The 23,762-nt window shown below is 39.1% G+C and overlaps 1 protein-coding gene across 3 annotated transcripts in view; it reads left to right on the plus strand.

Moving 5' to 3' along the window:
* The window catches only part of fstl5 (follistatin-like 5), a 247,596-nt gene that overhangs the window by 119,207 nt on the left and 104,627 nt on the right, over nucleotides 1-23,762 (plus strand). For all 3 annotated transcript variants that reach the window (XM_036126902.1, XM_021320641.2, XM_021320642.2), the window contains exons 5-6: nucleotides 10,851-11,047; nucleotides 22,723-22,843. In XM_036126902.1, coding sequence (XP_035982795.1) covers nucleotides 10,851-11,047; nucleotides 22,723-22,843 — 318 coding nt within the window. The remainder of the gene's footprint in view (nucleotides 1-10,850; nucleotides 11,048-22,722; nucleotides 22,844-23,762) is intronic.

Genomic DNA, 23,762 nt, shown 5'->3' on the forward strand with positions numbered 1-23,762 from the left:
TACTTGCCAAATTTGTGTAAACTTGCTGCTATATCTAAAAAAATTAAACGTGTCAAAATCAATCGCTAAAAGTCATAAGTCATAAATTAGCCTATAGGCCTGACATCTTGGCAACATTGTGTTAGAACTTTATTACAAGTGGAATAGGAGAATTTCAATCAAAGAGCCAGAAAGACTGAGCAGGATCAGACATTTTGTTCCATGTGTTCATCTCACGCAAGCCCACGACTTTGCCCGTTCACGTGCTTGAAAACTCCCAGTGCATGGATGAAGTATTTTTTAGTTCTCCTGACACCCACACAATATTTTTAGTAGCATTGTGACAATCCACGGCTTTGTTGAAGTCAGTATGGATAGCTCAGCATAATAGTTTAAGATCCGTGCAAGAAGCAGAACTTTTTTAAATGCATTTTTTGCTGCTCAACTGGAGATATATTTATTTTTAATACTTTAAGGTAATATTTTGAGAGTTTAAAAATCTTCAAATGGCTTTGATCCAGTGGTCAAATTCTTATTTTGATCAGTTATTTGAGATGAGCTATTTGCTGTTAACCTGCCTCAATGCAATACCTGCATTTTTACAGTTTGTTTGTTTTAATATTTGTTTTAAATATCTGTAACATGTAATCTTAAATACAGATTATGTTTTAACAGACTTGTGCTCCATTCAGAATCCTCTAGTCCACTATTAAACAGTCAGATTTTAACTAAAGATGATTAAAGGTGCTCCCTAATCCATAAAAACTGCAAAATAGACCTGTAGTGTAGAGGACAAGACAACCCTGCCAAGTAGATGACAACTCTGCCGTCGTCAGCAGTTAACAGTCAGTTGTGGTTTTCTCACAGTGCCAACAAATCACTAGCATCTTGTCTGTCATTCTGTCTGGTTCTTTTTCTCCACAGAGCACCCAAAAAGTGGTTGTTTCTTCTTTAAGTGTGTATTCCCGCCTGACCATTTGTCTTTATTAGCTGCCTCCACCAACACTGCATGCCAACAACTCAAAAACTGCTTCCTTTCTGATTGATAACCGTCTCAATCATTAGGTACATGGTGTTGAGCTAAAAGCAATGAACACACATAAAATGCTCATGCACAACAGGAAATCACATTATGACACAAAAGGATCATTAATTAGGACACTTGTCCGAGAATATTTCTGCTTTGTGTTGGTAAAATTCAAGATTGCATTTCCAAAATGAATAGACAAACCAGACGTCCCAATCTGTGTGTCAAATTGTGTTTTTTTTAATTCAAGTCAAATTCTATCAGGTTAACTTTATTAAAGGCATTTTCTTCCTAATCAATTAAAAAGGATAAAAAAAATTCTGACTTCCACTGATGAAAGTATTAGGGAATTTGTCACCAAATGGTTACAGATTTAGTAGTTCAGTTACTTACATATGAGGCTGGAGTTGCCACGAACCAACAGAATCTGGAGACCTGATAATGCAGCCTACACAGGGAATTAATGTTTTAAAAGGTTTATTTTAGATAAACTGGTGATGCTGGAACAGGAACTGACTGGAGCACAGCCTGGAATTAACATGGGGAGGAGAGCAGGGTTGGTGGCCGAGAACAATTCAGTGAAATCACTGACTGACTGATCCACTTCAGGTTGTTAGTTTGAAGGGCAGACACTGATGGTGAAAATGTAGTCAGGGCTTGGGTCGTACACACAAAGGCAGTCCAAGGGCAAAGGTTTCCAGAAGGGCTTAGAGACGGGGCGAGCCAGGGATCCAGGTGAAAGAATCAGTGATGAGAGGAGACAGGTCCGAGTTCTGAGGTTCAGGCTTTGAGTTGTTCACGAGAGGCAGGAGAATCCAACAGCGGCAAGACAGGCAGGGGAAAACAGGAACGAGGCAGGTCATGACACGGAACGACAAATGATCTACTCTCATGATTGCTTTCAAGAATTTGGCAGTTCCAAATTGGGAGAGCCTTGAATATGAATATATATATATATATATATATATATATAGTGCTCCTCCACTTAATTGGAGCTGCTGCAGGTGTAACTGCTCAGACCTTGATTTCATGTGCAGCACAGGGAGCAGGAAATGGCGTCATGGGGACTGCAGACAGGTTTTTGTCATGCAGGAACAGACAGAATTATTACACGAGTAGGAATAGTAGTTTATCAATGGTTAAGAGGCTGTCAAATATTTTTTACAGCAAATAAAACAAACTTAAAATTTTTCTCTTGTTATAGCAGATAATGTGAAATGTCAAAAAAGCATTTTAAAAAAAAACTAAAATAAATGCAAGGACTGTGCTGTGCTTTGCAAGTAAAACAGTATTGTGTGCCACGGGTTCTGCATACCATTGTTGGAGTAAAGTTGTGAAAATCAATGGGATTCATATTTGTGATGCCTCTGGAGCTCCCCAGAAATGAAAACGTTTGAATTTATGAAACCATCTTCCACCTGATAGCCACTGCTTCAGCGGTGCTCCACAATGAGATGAGATCATTCAATTGAAGTGTGCACTGAAAGCAGCCCATGCATAAAATTTCTATTTCATTAACTCTTTTTTTTTTTGCATTATCACTTAAGATGATGTGAACAGACACTTTCCATCTGCTTAGCATCTCCTTGATCACTTGGTTATTTGCGCTGAAGAATGAGATCCAGAGAACTGATTCCCAGGAAACACACCATGTGTCAGAAGGACGACAGATCCAACCAGTGTGCTGTGATGTTCAGCACCGACATTAGGAAAACCTCAGACCTCCAAATATCTGTAGAACAACCAGCAGCGTAGATCAGATAATCTAGCCCTCAGGTGATGGCAAACGTTTTCATCTAGCTCTGACAGCAGCATGTCATCTTTTCAAGATGGAAGGACACATCATGGCTCCAGGACCTGTGATGGAAACTTGTATTCTCCATGACAGCAATGTGTTGGTCATCAGGAGGGATAAATTGCATGTTTTGACGAATTGCTGTCCTCAGGGATCTTGTCTTTGTCTGTTTTTTCTGAAGTCATCTGTTTGATTTAATTGGCTTTTTAGATTTAGCTAAGTGACCTAAATTGCTACATTTTCAAGTATTCCCTGAGCAGCCTTTTTCATTAGTTTGTTTTTAAAAATAATTCAAACCACAGAAGAAAGAAAAACCTGAAGTAGGGTTGCAAAATAAATCAGGAGAGCTACTCCTCTACTGATCATTAAAGATACAATTTGTTACTTCCCAGGTTTTTAGGTTTCAGACTAGAGGATCTGTAACTATGACTGAGGATTTTCACTCTGACTTAACCCTTAATGGGGCCTCCCTCTTAACCTCAAAAGGCATGTATCTAAAAAATAAATATATTCAAGTCAACTTTGTAGTAAGCAGGAAACAATATAGTACAACTTGCTGTAGGTTTAATGGACGGTTGGCAACGTGCAGATAGTGGTGAACTTCATCTTTACCACTTGAGTGGACGTGTTGATTTTTTTAGGTTAATTTCATGCCTAAAGCACTGTTTACTACTTTTTATGTTTATGCTGTAAGGTATCTTTAGCAGTCAGAAACTGCAGCAGTTACCTAAGGGCATGCTGAAAGGCTGCAATGGTCGGCAACTGAGTTATACCTGCAATAGGAACTTATTTAACATTCGGCGCTGAGTCTGGTTAAAGCTTTAATGGTTGATATAAAATACTAAATTCAGACAGACTTTTTGAGAAACCTACAGCACATCTCACAGAGTTATAGGGGTGCAGCTTGACCAGACAGGCTTCTAAAAGTTTAATTTTTTTAAATTAATTCAAAAATGTATGCGTAGCCAATGAAGAGAGATTAAAATTGTGCTGTTGCTGCTCGACTTGTCTTCTAGTTTCTGTTCAGCTGACACATCTGACATGATTCCTGTTATATTTTGGCCTCATTTATGCAGAAGAAAAAACTATGAGCTGATTTAAAACATGATATTAGTCTGCTATGCTGTGCTAAAGCTATAAAACACTCCAAATCAGTATAGCTCTGGCAGGTCCTGTGCATGTTTGTGTGCATGCATGCGTGTGTGTGCGTGTGTGTGTGTGTGTGTGTGTGTGTGTGTGTGTGTGTGTGTGTGTGTGTGTGTGTGTGTGTGTGTGTGTGTGTGTGTGTGTGTGTGTGTGTGTGTGTGTGTGTGTGTGTGTGTGCACGCATGTGTACATGCATGACTTGTAAAGTTCTTTGATGTAACTGACCTTCATATCCCCTGGGCGCTCCAGCAGCCATTTATCTTTTATTCATTTTGCCATTTGTGACCAAGCCAGCTACTCTGACACGGACACTTGTCGAAAATGACCCTTTTCTATGATATGCAGCTTGCTGCAGTCTGGGTATTTAACACTGGCTTTGCCTCCTGTTTTAACAGCTGAAGCAAATTCTATATCACTCTTGATCATCCGTTTCTACCCGCGGCTGGTATGAGACTTTGCTCAGCTCCACTAGTGTTGTTCACACCCTGATTACTGCAGGAAGCTTCTGCTCAGACTGAGAATGCAGCTCAAACATCTGTCAACACCTTTGTGTATCACCGTTAGTAGCTAACAAACAAACACTGGAGCATCATTCCAGAGCATGCCGGTGTTTACTTCTACCTATGTGGCTTTGCAGACCTCAATACTGACAACAAAGTACTGTGAGAGAGTTTTTTCTTTTATTTAGGACAATATTTAGGTCCAGAAACACCAGAGATCATTCAGAAACAAAAACTATAGTGTTTGTCCGTCACTGTTGGATGCACAATTTTTTGAAGCATAATCCTCTGGAACTGGTTGAAAAGATTCTAGCACTTATTCTTCAATCTCCTTTTCTAAATTATATTTTTACAACATAAAAAATATTTAGTGGAAAAGGAGAACAGAACTGTTTATCTGTATCTATTGCCACCTAAATTCCACCCTCCATATTTATTTATTTTTCTGCTTTGGTTTCTCAAGAATGGCAAAGAGTAACGGATGACACTGGTGAACCCGATATTCAGCACAAAGTTACGTTTTTTTTTTTTTTAAAGGTTTATTGTGAGGGATGAATCATAACCAGACTTGATAGATGAATAATGTCTGAAGGTGCAGGCAGACAGGGATGAGCAGGAGACCAGAAGATCCAGTTAGTGACAGACCAGAACAGGTGATGTGGATCAGGGAACCACCAGAACGAGCAGAACAAGCGGCTGGAACTCACGGGTCAACAGGCAGAACTGCAGCACGCAGACACGGGCAGCTTTATCGGAAAAGTCCAGCTGGCTGAGCACACAGGAACTGGTAGAGTCAAAGCACATCGAGCTTTGACTCACATGAGACGGCGCGAGAAGAGATGTTATGACAGGGATGAGTTGGCTGAAGCAGGTCTAAGTAGACAGGTGCACAGGTGAGCCGAGTTGACAGTAATTAGTAGCAACAGGTGGAGCTGATTTAGAGCAGAGTGGTGGCTGGAGGGAGACTGAACTAATTGGATGATGGCTTTGAGGTGAAGGCAGATTAAGAAATGTCCAGAAAAGTCCAAAACAAAAACCTAAATCATGACAAAAATATTTACATCCTTGAATGTTTTTATATTTTATACCATTACCTTCACCGACCATTATTAATGTTGTTGGGATTTTATGTGATGGACACACAAAGCAGAGCATAATTACAAGGTACGAGACAAATGTGGTTTTCTTCTTTTTTTAAAACAAGAATAATGGAAGCGTGACATTCAACCAATATTATTCAGTTCATCCGAAATAAAAGCCATGAATTGGCGAATCCAATTAAACTCGCTTCATCTTTTCAGTACGGATACAGATTGTGAATGTGGGACCTCGTGGCCTTCCTTCTGACTTTTTGGATTTTAAGCAGGAGATGTCAGAAAAGTTTCCACAGGGACAAATGGCTTGTGGTGACCAAGAGTTCCTTGCAATGTCGACTTTTCCTATCGTTTCCTATCGAAGCAGAATTCACTAATTGTTGGATTGTTCACCCACTAATAGGAAATGTGAGCTGGGTTTAGGTTGTCGTGAGAGAGGTTCGTTTTACCCCCTCTGATAAGGCAAGGATGGGAGAGAATCTTGATGGGACGACTACTGGTCATTATACGGGCGTGGCAAAAAGGAGAAAAGCCATAATGAGTTCTGGATCCTGTAGGGGACAGCACATACTTTTGCTTTTGTCAGATGAGACTAAACGTTTTACTTTTACATCTACCTGCATTGGGTGGAGGACATTTCACACCACCCTGAGCAGACCATCCCAATGAGGAAACCTGCTGATGGGTATTCTGTCCTTCAGACACGACAGGCTCAGAGTCGAGGGAAAAATGGATCGTGTTTGGGGAAAGACGAAAGAGTCAATGTTCAGATAGAATGGGAATGAGGTCAAACTTTTTAGATAGATAATGGGCAAAAATGTCAATCTGTAGATGTGTAAAGTTGACAGAGACGTACCGTAAAAAAGACTGGCAGCTGTAACTGGGTGCTTCTGTAAAGTATTGAATTAGGATGGCTAAAAACAAATGTACCGTGCAATCTTTTTCATATTTGAAAAAAACAAATGACGATGTGTTACATGTGTTAGTATATCACATAAAATCCCAGTAAAATACCTTGAATTTTGAAGCTGTGTATAATATTTTTTTTCAATTCAATTCAAATTTATTTATATAGTGCCATTTCACAACATGTCATCTCAAGGCTCTTTACAAAGTCAAATTCAATCAAATCAGAAAGATTGGTCAAAAATGTTCCTATCTGAGGAAACCCAGTAGTAACAAAAATTAAATGTGACAGGTTTTAAAGGCAATTCTTTCCATGGCACTGTGGATTATAAACCAAATACCATCTTAAAATGTATTCTGATAGATAGCTGTTCCGTACCAAATCTTTTCCCAAAGTACAACATACCAGACTGAAATTAGGTGTAAAGTTTCCCGACCTTGATGATTTTACTCTGAGGGCTGAGATGAAAGTGTGGAGCTGGTGTCGCCTGTGAAAGTCCGGTGAAAGTCTTACATCTCTTACCCCATGATGGTCCAGGCTGGAATGTTTTTAAGCCTCTCCTTTTAATGATTTCTGATAGCTCAAGTTGCTTCGCAGAGAAAGAGTTGAAAAAGATATTTATGGCAAAAAATGAGACCCTGAAGCTGTGGATGTGTCCCTGGTTTTTGTCCCTGGTTCTCACTACCACACTCAGTAAATCATTATTGCTTGATCATCCCAAACAAAGTTAATTTGTCTTGCATGTAGCAGATCTTACTCACAGATGTTGATCACACCGTAGAGTGTGACGGTGATGTCACCGTTCTTGAGAGTTGTAAAAGGGAGAACAAAGTTTTTTTCTGGGTCAGCTGACTTCTGCTAATCCAGCTTTTATTAAGAGAGGTACTCTTCCAGTTGGAACAAAGAGAAATCCTTTCAACGAGTGTAAAGATCTAGTTCTTGTCATTATTTTCTCTTTAGCTCCAGCTCGGCTCCACTCCTCCGAACCTTTTATGAAGTTGACTTCTTTAATATAAAGCCTTCGATGGTGGATTGTAAATACAGGGTGATCATGCTTTCTGTTGCTGTCAGGGTTTGCTCGAGTCACCTGTGTGATGGATTTGTTAATCAGCTTCTCCGTTGCTCGGTGAGGCAGCGTGAGTGAACGTCCTTTGTGACAAAGACTCTTGAGCATTCGTTATGAAGCAGACAATCACAGGAACACTCCGGGTAAGAATGCTCTCAATATAACCATGAGCTCATTCTCAGTGATGTCATCCAGAAGGGAGCATTGTTTGTTCTAGTGTTAATTGGCAAGGATTTGAATCATTGTTGCCAACTTTATAATTAGTGAGTTTCATCATTGTTTAAAATCATATTTTAGCTACACTCACCCTGCTGCTGTCGTGGGACTTTTGAGAACATAAAAACACAAATAGAGAAACATGGCAACAGATACTTTAACATAACATTTAATTTCTGTCTATATTTAATTGAACACTATATACTAATGAGTGCAGGGAAAACCAAGGAGCTGGTGCTGGGCTTCTGTGAGTCCAGACCCACCACACTGACACCAGTTAACATCCAGGAAACGGATGTTGGCTCTTATAAGTACTTGCGTGGTAATCTGAACAATAAACTCAACTGGAGTCACAACACTGATGCTCTTTATAGGAAGTCACTGCAGATTCTACCAAGATCTTTCGGAGTGCAGGGGACACTCCTGGAGATATTTTGACTACATGAGCCATCTTCTATGGTGTAGTATGGTGGAACAGCAGCTTCTACAGCTGAGAGGAATCAGTTAGATAAGCTCATCAGGAAGGCCAGCTCCGTCCTGTGCTGTCGTCTCATCCCAGTGCAGGTGGTGAAAGATAGAAGGACTCGGCATAAAGTAACGTCACTGTTGGAAAAGTTCCCCGCCCCTCATGCATGAAGCTGTTACAGAGATGGAGAGCTTCTGTGGTGACAGAATGCTGCATCCTATGTGCACAGAGGAGCGTTATCAGAGATCCTTCCTCCCAGCAGTTGTCAGACTATATAACCATCACTGCTCCCAACAAACTCAATACGTAGTCATCCCTGCTGTTATTGGAGAGTGTTTCTGTTTCTTGAAAACTGCCTGTTGTTCTTTATGTTCATTTTCCGCATTTCTATAATCATCCTACTCAGTTGCACAATTCTTTAGTCTGAGTATGTTCCTTTTAATAACCACAATATTATTTCTTATGTTGTATAGTTTCCCTTACTGTGCAGTCTCTTGTTCTCATATTTTGCTTTCATATCATTTACCTTTCACCTTGCTGCTGATACATCTGACTTTCCCTACTGTTGGACAAAAAAAGGAAGCTTTTATTCTATTAAATTCTAGCACTCTTAGCCACTCTTCTAATAAAAAAGCTGCAATAGGTGACCAAGCTTTGGTAAAGCATTACAAAGAACCTCTAAGTGCATGTCAGCTTTTCAAAGCAGATTTTGATAGCAGGTTGTTCATTATCTAACCAGTTGTGTGAAATAGAAAGTCTTTCAGCATAAAAAAGCAATTATTAAACTATGTCTGCACTTACATTTATAGCTTATATTTATAGTCTGATCCTAAAACTAAACAATGTGGATTAAATAAGATATGTATCCCAAATATTATTATTTGCTTGTCTCAAAATGTGTAGATTTCCAAAAAGCTGTGATTTTTGGGCAAAACCACATCATAAGATTACAGTATGATTTTCAAATTGTCAACTTAATAGAGAAACATTACAATCATATTCACTTTGAAATGTTGAGTAAGTTGCAGTCTGTGAATAATAAATATTTATAGTGCTAAAACAGAATACTGATTTATGATCCCAAAGCGTTTCCGAACAGACATCTCTTTCTGGGAGTATTTTTCATAATCAAATTATCTGTCTTTCCTTGTGTTGAAAATGCATTATTTACAAATAATGCATGTTCTTTAAAGATCTTTTAAAAATATAAAGATCCAGCTTCCAGATCCTGAAAATTTTTTATTATTTTTAAACCATTTGGTAATACATCTACTTTATGAAGCCCAGTAGTATTGTTTAATATTAGGGAAAACTGTCTGGTGATTTTTCAGATGCTAAATAATCAATTATCACCAACCTCTTTACATTATATATCTGTATTACAGTACAATCGGTCTTGATAAGACACTTTGTTGTTGTTTTTGTCTCAATGGCTCTGCGATCTTGATGTGTAAAAAGATAACTAAAAATCTTTAAATACTTTGACTAAGTCATAGTTGGTATAGTGTAATTTCCTGTTTCTGTCATTGTCCATGTGATTAATTTATCAGATGTATTATTAATAAGATTTGATACATATTTTCCTAACCTATTTGCTTATTCTTATATTTCATTATTATTGATATAACATCTAATCTCTGTTTTGGATTAATAGTTTATTCAAAGCTGTTTTGTATCATAATGACATCATTGTCACCACATTAAAAATCTTTTTCATCATCCTGCAGCTATGCTTCAAAACATTTTTTTTCATTCTTCTCCTCTTTTTACCTGAAAATATATAAAACACTTCTTAGAAAAGCTTTAGTTGGTCCCTTAAATCTGAGGGATCATATTTGATCATATCTGATCATATTTATCTATTGCATTTCTAATTAATTCTGTTTACACATTTTTTGAAATGTGCATACCTAAAAATACTGGAGCATGATCTGAGTTGAGTAGATCCGGAGTCGTCTACAGCAGGATCCACCCAAAAATCACTCTGTCAAATCATCACACTACAAATATCCAATATCCCACCTATAAAAATCTGTCACCCCCAGGAGGCGTTCACCAACCCTCAGGTCTTACTGGCTCTGTTAAAACCAGGAGTACAGAGGAGGAAAGCTGAGAGCAGGGAAGACAACGGCAATGTAAAAGGGGCATTATAGTAGACTAGCTTGCAGTCAGTTGCTTAACACTCCTGCTTTTTTAGCCCCTTACTATGCCCACATCTATTTTAAAGTAGCATTACCTTTAAAACATAAATAAACAGATGTCTTAGTTTCCATAAAGTGAGCTTCCAAACAGCCAACATTCTTGTAATTATGTTCTTTCAATGCAGAGTGTAAAGAAGAACTGTAAATTTGAAACAATGAGGGACAGATACGACACGTTGTTATATAAATGACAAACAAAAGTTCAAGGTATAAATGTATTCTACAGGAAAATTAAAATGTTAAATGATTTATGTTGTGATCTGGCAGTAGATAAAGAGAAGAGGGAAAAAAATAACCTTTTAAGAGGTAGCAGGACATCCAGTCGGGGAAACACTTTTTTCAGATTTTATAAAAATGTTCAGGTATAGTTTTTTTGTTTCCAACTTGTTTTAACTTGAATATTTTCAGCAATCCTGATAAAAATGATTTCCCTCTTTTTCCTTCCCTTGCCAGATGATGACTGCAGGTTGAACGACTACCGCCGACTGAAAATCAAGGTTCTGGATTTGCATGACAAACGCTACCTGGGTGCTGCTGGTCATGGCGCTCACAAGGACAGCATGGCAGCCAAGAAGCAACTGGTTGATTTGATGTTCAAACGCTTCGATGCAGATCGTAACGGTCTCATAGATGCAAGCGAGCTCTCACAGGTAAACAGTGCAAAGACATAATACTGTCAAATATTGTCAGTTTCGGCAGTCATTGGTAGATTTAATCAGTTTCTTGTTTTAATTTAAACGCTCTTCACATTGTATGCTATAGCCTTGTAATAACACTTAAAAAATAAGGATGGGTTACTCAGTATTTTTGTCACATAATTTAAATCTAAGGTCACCTACTGACAACAGCTGCAAAGCTGCTAAGAACAAAAATGTTGTTGTTTCACTTGCCGTTAATCCCACTAAATGCAATCTAAATGCAGCAGCGTGTCACTTTTGCTGCCATATGCCATTGCTAGGTTTTATTACTCTGAAGAATTGTTGTCAAATCAGCAGCAACTACACTTTACCCCATAAAGATTTAATAGCAAAACACCACATTTTCTATGATCGACACCAATATAGTTACTTGTTATCATATCATGTTGAAAACAATATTGGTAAATTCCCTCTAAAACGCTCTTCCTTTGTTAGTAATGTCATCTCTTGAGTTTGAGTTTGTTGAATGTAGTCTAGTAATGTATATTGAAAAGAAAAACAAAGAATTAAAGAAGAAAAATTAAGTATATACATATTTACATGTTTTAATCTGTAATACACTAAAAAAAAGATTTTCAATTTTAGACCCTGTTTTTCAAATACTTACCAGATAAATTGAGACAATATGCAGAGAACAAATTTCATTGGAACGTATGTTGCAATGCCAATAAAAGATGATTATTTTATTATGAAAGCATGTAGAAATGTGTTGAATGGTGGCAGTATATCGAACTTAGAATATAAGGTTAAGCCCAAAATTGTTCATAGGGGAGTTTTACATTTATTATTGCAACAATCAAACACATTTTGAAATTACTGACCAGCTTGGTTGTTTCCACTAAGTTTGAGAAATATTTTTATTATTAATAGTATTAATTAATATTATTATAAATATTTTTATTTGATAATTTTCTATTCAAAACCTTGTCTATAATCTTGTTTTACTTATAATCTAATTTTTTTAATAAAAAATAGGAAAGTACAATTTATTTAATACTTTGAGGTAATGGAATAGAAAAAGATAACAGTTTTCTCGCAACCTAAATGTATTGAACAGTAAGTATATTTAAAATGTTTCTCATTAATGTTCTTTAATTGACATCTAATACAGCTATTACAGTATTGGTAAAATATTATTAGAACAAGAAGGTTACTATATTCTTGCTAAGTTATTACATTATTGCCCTTATTTCAGTGAAAGTAGGAAAAATTCAATCCAGTTGAAGAAAAATTTACTTTTTCGTCCCTGAGAGTCAATTTAATGTTACTGCTCAGCATTACATTTTGAGTTCCTAATAGAACAAACAGTTAATATGCTGAAACATGTATTAAAGTTATGGCTTTCACTCTTTCTCATACAGAACTTGAATTTTAAAAAGGCATGTTTTAAATTCAGTGAGAGGTCCATTATAAACTAAAGAGAGAAGCAATGCATTTACAATAAAGGGCTTGTGCTGTTCAGTGACAGGTTAACTTTTGCTTCACCCTATGTGTCCAATTTGACTGACAGCAGATACAGCCGCTAACAAAAGAGCCTTCAACAGTCAGTGAAAAACATCAATTGATGTCTACCGTGCAGAGTTTACCTTTTTTTTAATTAAAATGCCCGAAATTCTTTCAGTTTTTGTGATGGGAACAAGAGGCATCCCACAAAGGATGTGTTGACAGGGATGGAAAGCTGATTTTGAAAATTTTATTATTGTCATCCTGTTGATCCCATGATCAAACGTGTCTTTGGGTGTCATTATGCTACAGATAAACCCATTGCCGTTACAGAAGAATCAAGGGAAGTTCTTCAGTAACAAGACGATTCAAAGTGCTGTACATGAACAGAAAAACATTACAGAGTGAAATATTACATAGGGAAAGAAAAATATTACAGTAACAAAGGAATAAACTAAGTAAATCCTTGACTAGACTTCTTTCATACATTAACAATCATATAGAAAGCATAAAATCACAGTACTTAATTATTTCTATTCATAATAAGATATAAACTAAGTATATACTTGGAGGGTTTCTGACCTAAAGTAATTGTGTCCAACTTTTCAAAAGCTTCAACTAGAATAACATCTTTCATTTAATTCTTTCACTAGAACAAACTTCATCACTAACATTTTAAAGCTTAATTGTTTCTATTCATACATTAACAAAACCCTCAAAGCTACAACTCAAGGTCTCAGATCTGACCTCTCTGACACTACAGCTAAAATAGAAAGCAACAGTGTAGAGGAAAAGCACAGGAAAAGATGGTGTGTGTGCCTTAGTATAACTGTGTGTGTGTGTGTGTGTGTGTGTGTGTGTGTGTGTGTGTGTGTGTGTGTGTGTGTGCACATGTGTGTTAGTGTAGGTCTGTGAACTGTGGCAGAAAGCCCTCGCAGCCTTAATCATTTATAGAGAAGAAACATTCTCAGGCAGTTCAGCAGCGCTTTGTTCCAGGTCACAGATGTCACAGAGCGTCTTGTTTCCGTAACATCCAGGACAAATTAAGTCTGTTTGCCAACACGGGAAGCTAGATTCTTACCTAGTCCCCAAACTCCCACCACAACCTTCTACACCATGAAAGCCAAGCAGCACAACAAGTGTCAGTTCATCAGCCCACATCCCCTCTCCAGCTGGCCTCAGATGAAAATCTTATATAGGGCTGTCTTGAGTCTTGATTGGCTCCTCTCAATCCATGAGCCAATTAGGGCAATTTGCACCAGGCTGCACACTGAAGCTGTGGGGAAACAGGAAATAAGAGGGGAAGTAAGAGAAACACCACAAACATATCCTGCAGACATGGAACTTAATGTTTCTAAAGCATTTCCCCCATGGAAGTGGGTCAAACAGTGCCTTGGCCTGGTGGGTGGGGTCTGTGGCAATGCGTTACTCGCTGGGCTCGTGCAGCACAAACCGTGTCCAGATCTTGTAGACGCCACCTGTGCTAAGTCTTTCCTCTCCTGCACTGGGCAGCTCCCATACCACACAGTTACACTGAGACACAAAATGCTTTCTTATTGTAGCTCTATGAAAGGTTCTTATCAGCTTCGGGGAGAGTCCAGTCCATTTGAGCTTATCAAGAAAAAGGAGCATCTGTTGGGCCTTCTTCACAAGGTGGGAGGGGGACATATGAGTGCCCAGGAACTTTATGCTGTCCATACACTCCACCACCTCCCCCTGTATGTAGAGAGGAGCGTGTTCAGTCCTCCTGGACCTCCTGTAGTCCAATATGACCTCCTTGGTCTTGCTGGTGTTCAGGATGAGCTTGTTCCTGGAACACTACTGTGTCCAATTGTGGACTTTTTTCTCTACAATGTGTGTCATTATTGTTGGAAATGAGACCCATCACAGTGGTGTCATCTGCAAACTTCACCACTGTGTCTGTGGGGTGGACAGCAGAACAGTCCTAGGTGAAGAAGGTGAAGAGAACTGGGCTGAGGACACAACCCTGCGGTTTTTCCTGTGTTTAGGATCAGTGGAGCAGATGTTCCCTATCCTCACCACCTGGAGCCTGTTGGTGAGGAAGTCAGAAATCCAGGAGCAGAGAGGTGGAGATAATCCCAGGCTGTGGAGCTTTAGAGCCAGCATGTCTGGGAGCACGGTGTTAAAGGCTGAGCTGAAGTCCATGAAGAGCATCCTAACATAGGTGTTGGGATGCTGCAGATAAGTTAGAGCTGAGTGCTGTGCTAAGGAGACAGCATCCTCCGTGGAGCAATTCTCCCTGTAGGCAAACTGCAGGCTGGCCAGGCCAGCAGGGATGGCGTCCTTAGTGTGTTGCAGGAGGAGTATCTCAATGCACTTCATGATGATGGGAGTCAGAGCAACAGGATGATAATCATTGAGGCAGGTGATGGTGTTTTTGGGTGGTGGGGGACAGGCACAATGATGGATGATTTCAGGCAGGCAGACACCATGGGGAGCTGCAGGGAGAGGTTAAAGATATTCAGAAAGACCCCTGCTAGTTGGGCAGGACTTGATTTTAGCATCCAACCTGACACCATGTCTGGACATGCAGCCTTGTTGGTGTTGATCCTCTTTAAGGAGGAGGTAACTTGGTGGAGCTTCAGGACGATAAGCAGATGCTGCACCTCTGCAACAAAGCTGTTTAAGCTGTCTGGGAGAGGTGGGTCATTTCTGATCACTGTGTTTAGAGTCTGGGATGCGGTCTCGCGTGTTGCGTGGGTTTTTGGAGCTGAAATGGTCCTCGCTGCGCTGCTTATACCTATGCTTTAACTTCTGGATGCCTTTTTTTCCCATTAACATCCAGCCCTGCTGTAAGCCAGCCTGTCACCTGATCTGAATGCTACATCCCGGGTCTTCAGCAGGAACCGCACTATGCTGTCCACCCAAGGTTTCCGGTTAGGAAACTTTCTAATTGCAGAAGAAGAACAATACAGGAAGAAGAAAATAGGACTGCACAGATGATGTGTACAGTACAGCTGATTAAGCTCACATTCATACAATATTTGCCAAAACGCCCGCAGGCACGAACAAGCTAAGAGTTGATTATTAATGGCACAAAGCCGCCAAAACGTAGTTCTGGATCGACAGTACAGTTGATCCCGAACTGAGACCGGTACATTTAAAACAGAACAGCTGAGAACATTCTGAACCAGCAGGCAGCATATGGGCCATGCTGGTACACTTCAGCTGTGAATCGAGTGGGCAGACTCTCCACTTTTCAATGATGTATCAGCTGGCACGTATTCCAGATGCATCAACCTGGTCTGGACGCGATAATTACCTATACGCCCACCTTGGTTTTACAGTTGTTAGAGAGAGAGAAAAAAACATGACCATGCTGCTATGCAACAATTTAGTTTCGCCTGGATCCGTTACATGCCAGACTCTGCATCACCTAGCTGCATTCCTCTGTCGCTTTTAACTCAATTTACTACCATTTAATAATGACAAAAGTTTCATGGCTCTGACAGTTTCACACACTTTTAATCTGACAGTCATGATTTTTTTTATTATTGTTTCCCTTCTTTTAAAAAATATCTTGCTTGCTGCTCATCACTACATGCGTATGTGTACTTGTGGTTTGGTAAATATGTTTTTTATGTATATAAAAAGCTTCAGGAGTTTGACTCTCAATGTTGTTGTTTTAATGTTAGAAGTATAGACAGATTTGTTTGGCTATAGTATTTCATAACAGCTATAAATCTTTTAATAAACTTGCTTGTCACATCTTTAATGTTTTGCTTTAAATTAGAGAGCGGTATTTATAAGGATGTTGAAAAGTTTTAGTATTTAAGCCAGAAGGTAATCCTTCTGATCATTTAATTAATAATCTTTGTATCTGCATAATAAAATCAACGGATTAAATCAAGTTCCCTTCGTCTGCATCATAATCTCATCCATTCATCCCTGTCTTTTTTCCTCCCTCGTAGCTGCAGAGCATGTCTCTAAGTAAACCTTTTGAAAAGCAATGTGGGTCAAAAGAATCTCGTCCTCCTGGGGAGCGACAGCCTTTAACCATCACTAGCAAGAAGAATGTTGTAAGAAAAGCTTTTTGTGGCTGCCATGAGAGAGGAGGATATTCTTGGCATAACAAAGTCTCCGCATACCTTAAGACTGTTTTATTATGCAGCATATTTGAATAATTGAAGGGGCTAAGCACCCTGCAGCGCATTTTCAAACCACAATTTCAGTTGCTTTTCTTGTGTTACCTTCCTGCTGATCCAGTTGAAGATCCGCTCTGCACAGGGCCTGGAATAGTCGGTACCTACTGTATGCAGTCAGTGAGGCAGGATTCAATACTTTGATTTGAATGTATTAACATATTTTGAATCCAATGAATCTAAATCTCAGAAAACTTTTTTCTTCCTTTCCTTTTAACAGCAAAAGATGCCAGATGGTGGCTAAAATAGGTCAAAGTTTAGTAAGTGACCATCTCAACATTTATAAAATTCAGCTGGACAGATTTTAAACTGCGGCGATTTTTCTTCTGTTCTTCCAGGCCACATTGTAACACTGCTAAAACCGCTTCATAGAACAGCTGAGATATATTTAATTTACACACAAGACTATTTAACCACTCTTAAAATCAACTGCATAATGAGTGCATGATTAACATGAAAGAATGAATGACTGAATGAATCAATTATTTATTTCAGACAATCAAGCAAAATTATACATTCAACAAATTATCTACATTATGTATAAATAAGTATATATTACTGCTCAAAGAAATCAAGGGAAACATGAAATAACACATCCTAGATCTGAATGGATGAAATATTATTATTAAATACTTTGTTCTTTGCATAGTTGAATGACACATTAAAATGATCAATGGAAATCACATTTATTAACCCTATGGAGGTCTGGATTGGGAGTCACAGTCTAACTTAAAGTGAAAAAAATACTACAGGCGGATCCAGCTTTGATGTAATGTCCTTAAAACAAGTCTAAATGAGGCACAGCAGTGTGCCTGGCCTCCACCTGTATGACCTCTCTACAACACCTGGGCAGCCCCAGAAGAGGTGGTGGATGGTCTCCTGAGGGATCTAACACATCTAACACATCCACCACCTCCTGGACAGTCTGTGGTGCAACGTGGCGTTGGTGGATGGAGCCAGACATGATGTCCCCGATGTGCTCAGCTGGATTCAGGTCTGGGGAACGGGGAGGGGGGTCCACAGCAGCAATGCCTTCGTCTGGCAGGAACTGCTGACACACTCCAGCTACATGAGGTCTAGCATTGTCTGCATCAGGAGGAACCAGGGCCAACCACACCAGCATCTGGTCTCACAATGAGGCTAAAGATCTCCTTTCTGTACCTGATGGCAGTCAGATTACCTCTGCTGAGCTCATGGAGGCTGTAGGCCCCCAAAGAAATGCCCCCCCCCCCCCCCAAACCATCACTGACCCACTGCCAGACCGGTCCTGCTGGAGGATGCTGCAGCAGCAGAACGTTCTCCACACCGTCTCCAGACTCTGTCATGTGCTCAATGGGAACCTGCTTTCATCTGTGAAGAGCTCAGGGCGCCAGTGGAGAATTTACCAATCTTGGTGTTTTTTTGTTGAATGCCAAACGTCCTAAATGGTGTTGAGCTGTAAGCATAACCCCCACCTGTGGACGTAGGGCCCTCACACCACCCTCATGGAGTCTGTTTCTGATCGTTTGAGCAGACACATGCACATCTGTGGCCTGCTGGAGGTAATCCAGCAGGGCTCTGGCAGTGCTCCTCCTATTCCTCCTTGCATAAAGGCAGAGGCAGCAGTCCTGCTGCAGGCTTGTTGTCCTCTTACGGCCTCCACGTCTCCTGATGTACTGGCCTGTCTCCTGGTAGCGCCTCCATGCTCTGGACACTACGCTGACAGGCAGCAAACCTTCTTGCCACAGATGACATTGATGCGCAGTCTTGGATGAGCTGCACTACCTGAGCCACTATTGTGGCTGCAGAACCACCCCTTTATTGGGGATGTCTTGCTAATTGCTTCTAGTTTCCACCTGTTGTCTATTCCATTTGCACAGCAGCAGGTGAGATTGATGGTCTATCAGTGTTGCTTCTTAAGTGGACAGTTTGATTTCACAAGTGTGGTTGACTTGGAGTTACATTGTGTTGTTTAAGTGTTCCCTTTATTTTTTGAGCAGTATACATATACATATATATATATATATATATATATATATATATATATATATATATATATGAGAGAGAGAGAGAGAGAGAGAGAGAGAGAATTTAGTGGTTATGTCTGAAAAGGGGAATAAAGAAGTACATTTTATTTAATTATACCCCTTCTCCTTCTTATAGTACTTCTCACCAAAAATCTTCCTGATTCCTACTTTACTTATGAGTCCATTCTACTCAAAAGTCCATTAAGTAAACAAATAAATCAATATACTGTACATATAAACATAGACATGCACATGTGCCTCTACACATCTACATCCAGACACTGTTAACCTACAGACCACCGACAACACGGCCACAAGCATTATACAAGTATGTACACACTCATGTACATTGGCTAAAAATAGCCATTGGTGAAAATCAAAGTAAAATAGCTACGTTAGAGTTTTGGTTATAGGGTGTCCACATTACTTTTGTTGTTTTTTGCTTTTTTTGGGGGGAGGGGGTTCACTAAAAAGTAAATGGTGGATCAAGGGTGTTATGGATGTATGTGTTGATGCAGTATTTGTTTAATATTTATGTAGCTAAGGAATAACTTTAATATTTATTGATTCTCTCCAAAATCTAAAAGTTGAAATCCAACAAGCAAACACATTTCTTCTGACAGGCCTAGAATACATGCTCATGGCATGAATCTGAAGGAAGACAGGAAGATATTATTGCTAAATAAATGTTTGTGTGAAGAGGCCCTCTAAACACAATATGCACATGTTTTAGCATTTATAAACACAAAATCATGGCTGCCACCCTTGTGCCCTAAAGCACTTTTATAATTGGAGCGTTCTCTACGCTCATTTAAAATGATAGAACTGAAAATCTTGGCTAATTTGACATGCTGGAGTGCGCACATGAAGAGACTCAGAACTATTGTTCCTGCCCTTTAGACTTTATGCCCTTTTAAAATGGCAAATCAAAATGTCTTTTTTTTTCCTCTCGGAATTGCCATGTCTTATAATTTGGCCACAAACTCTGACAGAACTTTTTTTGTAAAAAGATGTTAGGTGATATTATTCACCACGGAGCTTGTTCTTGGCTTGCCTGTGTAAAAGTAAATGTACAACATAAAAGGCAAAGGTATAAATGAATGTAATGTTATCTAAAACAGAGCTTTGCTCATGTTGTTTTTTACTTGTACTTCAGCAGCAAAAATACTTTTTTTAAATATAGCGGTATAGATATGAAAGCATAATTTCAAGGTTAAAGTGTGACTACAGATTTTTCACTTTTTACAAAGGCAGATTCTGGTTCAAAACTTATTTTTTTATATTCTTTTTTTCTGGGTTTTTGTGGCAATAGTGGCTCATTTTTACAAAGTAGGCTGACAGGACAGGAATTTTTTTTGAGAGAAGGGGGAAGCAAAAGAACTTAGGTAAGAATCAAACCTGGATGAGCTGCGTCGAGGACTGAAGGCCTCCGTACATGAGTCGTGCTCACTACCCCTGGACCATAACTTTTGACCTAATTCTGAAAATCGTCCATCCATCCATTCTCTTCTGCTTTTCTGAGATTGAGTTGTGAGGCCAACAGGTCCAGGAGAGAAACCCAGACATCCCTCTCTCCAGCAACATCCACCAGTTCATTCTGATGCAGGGCAACCAAATTATAGAAGGATAACTACCTTAGCACAACACCTGTCTGACTCATCAACCTAGATGTCTATCCTAACCGATGAAGAAACACAGCAATGAAGACCGTAGCCGGGTGTCGGTCTCACAAAGCAGATGGGATGGGAGGGGGAGAGGAGGCAGACGGCCTGAGTGCGGACAACAGCGTGTGCAGAGAAACCGAGCAACCGCATCAGAGTGGTTGTTGGAACGGTGCCGCACCCACGGGGGGAATGAGCGTGGCCCTAGTGTCCTGATGCGATTTTCAAAAAAATATGCAGTGCTGCAATTCTCTTGATTTGAGAAATAAGGTCTCAGAAATGCTTCTTTTTCCATTTGCTCTGTCATAAAATTCCACATTAAAGAACTTAGTCCTTGGGAAGTTGAATACATATCAAGACGAATATTTTGCATTTTCTTTTACCCTTGCTTGCTGACCTTGAGGGGAATTTTCTTGACATCCACTCATGGTAAGATTGTCTGCAATCTTATGTGATGTCCACTTGTGGATGTCTTTTTTTCTCTCTGTAGAATAATAAACTGCTAATAGTCTTGCATAATTGCTTTATGTCTGTAGGTTGAGCCTCTCTAAGGTCATTGCTGATGTCCTTCCATCTTGACGTTGTGTTAGGGGCACCAGTTTGCTCCAAACCAGCCAACCACTAAAACTTCTGCTTTTTTCAGAACAAACAGTTCTGCCAATAATTCAAATGTATTTGGTGATGGATGCTGACCTGCTACTTCCGTAGAAAATATTTTGTACATTCCTATGGAAGCAACAACAGGATGCTTGGTTTTTGCCACTGACAGCAATTGGGGTCTTTCTTAAAAGTCTGTTAAAAAATAAATTTTGCAATATTGCTTCACAGCATGATGGAGCTGTGTGTAGATTTCTGCGCTCTCTGAAATCTTGCACCAGTGTTTCATTTTATGATTTTAAATATATGCACCAACAATAAGAATATTGTTGTAATAGTGATATAATAGTGCTATACTTTACCTTTTTTGGCAGCATAGCTTTGATTAATCATTGGAATATAGTCTTTATTAAGAGCAAGCTGGGAAAACCTAGTGTTGCTGCTAATTGTAGAATTGTTCTCTCGGGCTAATCGGCCAATGTTCCATTGACTTTGTAAATTAAGGTTCGATTTGAAACACCCAGCGGCTCCAATCTCACTAAACATTGCATCTCGTTATCATACCAGTGATGTGCCTCTGATAATTTAGAGCACATGGCGTGTTGAGAGCCACTGGACCGTTTTTTTTTTACTCTTTCAGTGGTCTTTCTCTACACAAACATTAAAAGGGGTATTTCGGGAGCCTCATGAATCCTAGTATCATACATTTCATGAAGGCCAGATATTTAAAAGTAATGGCGAGGGTAAAAGATTTGTTAAATTTCACCGTTGTATGTGTAACACTTTTTTTTAAATCAGTAACGGTGGCTCAAAGTGCACAAAATAAGCAACACCACCTTCCTTCTGGCTTAATAAATGAGGTGACTAAATATGAGTTATAAGGTTATTACTAAACAAAAAAAATATTTAGAGAAAAATGAAAATTATCAAAGAACAGAAAAGTCAGAATGGGAAATGTTCTTCTTGCTGTGCTCTGTCCACCCCATTTATTCATGGTGCAGGGTTCGAAGGGTACTCTGAGGATTTTAGATGACCACCTAATGTTTCAGCCAAGTCGTCTAGAAAGGGAAGTACACTGATCCGGGGGACAAGACATGATGTATAAAGCTGTCCCTTGTGATCAGCTTTTTGACAGCAGATATTGTATGATGGATGTTTTACAGGCAGGGCCATGCATGGGTTGTTGAGCAGCTTGGTGTTGAGAACAAAATGTCACAGACCTTTTCCCCATCCATGTTATAAAACTTTGTATAGAAAAGTTTGTTTGACTGGAATAAACAGCAACAGCTGAGGTACAGATCATATCTTGACAGCTTTGAAATGGAAATAATTTAAAGATTAAACAGTCTGTCTGAACACAAGGGCATCTCAGATTGTGAATTTTAGTAGTGTGAAGATATACAGAAAATATATTTCATACAGACAATCATTTACAGTGAAATGCAACTAAATACGTGTTAGACTCCTTCAATGAAGTTTAATTGATCACCATATCAGATATTAAATAAATTATGGACCCTGCACCAATCTTGCTAAGCTCAATTCATGCTGTTCTGTTTATAAAAAATGTTGCATAAAAGACTGTGTTATGTGATGCATACACCGTGAACAAAGCAAATTAGCTGAAAATTCAAACAGAGGGGCTGACTCATTACTATATTGTAGAGTATATAATAAAGTGCAAGTGGAATACACAACCTCGAATTACAAAAAGCACTGTGTACCATCTTTAACAGAGCATTGTGTTTTCTTTTAAGGTCATCAAGCATGAAGGTCTATCCAAGGATATCTCTGAGTGCACATTGTTCGACCTGCTGAAGTACAATGACATTAACGATGATGAGCACCTTACAAAAGATGAATTTTACACAGCCTTTGGTGAGTATGGATATTTTTCTGGAATATGGCTAAAACAAAAAAGAAGACAGAACACAATTCATAGCTGCAATGTCATATTTTTATCACCACAAGAAGACAGATCACATTTGACAGACAAATATCTCCCTCGCTGTGCCGTCGTCAATACTCCCTAATTATTCTTGATCTGTTCTATTAAAGATGTTGAAACCAATTTGATCCTTGTGCTGAAACATTGTGCTAGAAGTGTCCAAATCATTTTCATCTGCTCCGTCTAATTTATTTGAACTGATCAGCCTGCAACAGAAACAACAAGAGCCGCGACATATTGAAATTTCATTCAGTTAAATCGTCATGAAACTCATAGTTGCAATCCTGATGAATTATTAGGTTTAATTTTTAGGAACAAAATAAGGTTTGATTGACCAAACACGTCCTGATATATTTGTGCTGCCAGTTGTTGCTAAAAATATGTTACCCTGCCAAATTTGCTCTGTGGGATCTACTGTTTGATGCCAAATGAGTGTTGTTTGTCTGAAACTGTTTGATCTGTTGATGGAAATGAATAAAAGAGTTCAAAGTGGAACTAGTTCCAAAGAAAACAGGTCACAAAACCTGAAACAGTAGTTCAAACCAAACCCTTCATCATTACACAACGTAACGATGACAGGTGCTCTGCTACATCCGAGTCACGCAGACACGTGCACCGGTTTCCTGCATTCATTTCCTCCCTATTCTCTCGCTGACGCTTCCTCCCTGTCTGACATTTGCAGTCAACTCGATATCCTTTGACAGAATATCCTATGACATTTGGCTGGCTTGACACATTTAGCAGTGGAAGACAATTTATAATCAACCTTTATCCCATCAGCCCTTTGTATGTGAATCATTTCTTGGAGGAAAAAAACAAGTCATGAGAAGAGATGGCATTGTGGGAGTC

Source organism: Fundulus heteroclitus, chromosome 23, assembly GCF_011125445.2.
Source record: "Fundulus heteroclitus isolate FHET01 chromosome 23, MU-UCD_Fhet_4.1, whole genome shotgun sequence".
NCBI lineage: Eukaryota > Metazoa > Chordata > Actinopteri > Cyprinodontiformes > Fundulidae > Fundulus > Fundulus heteroclitus.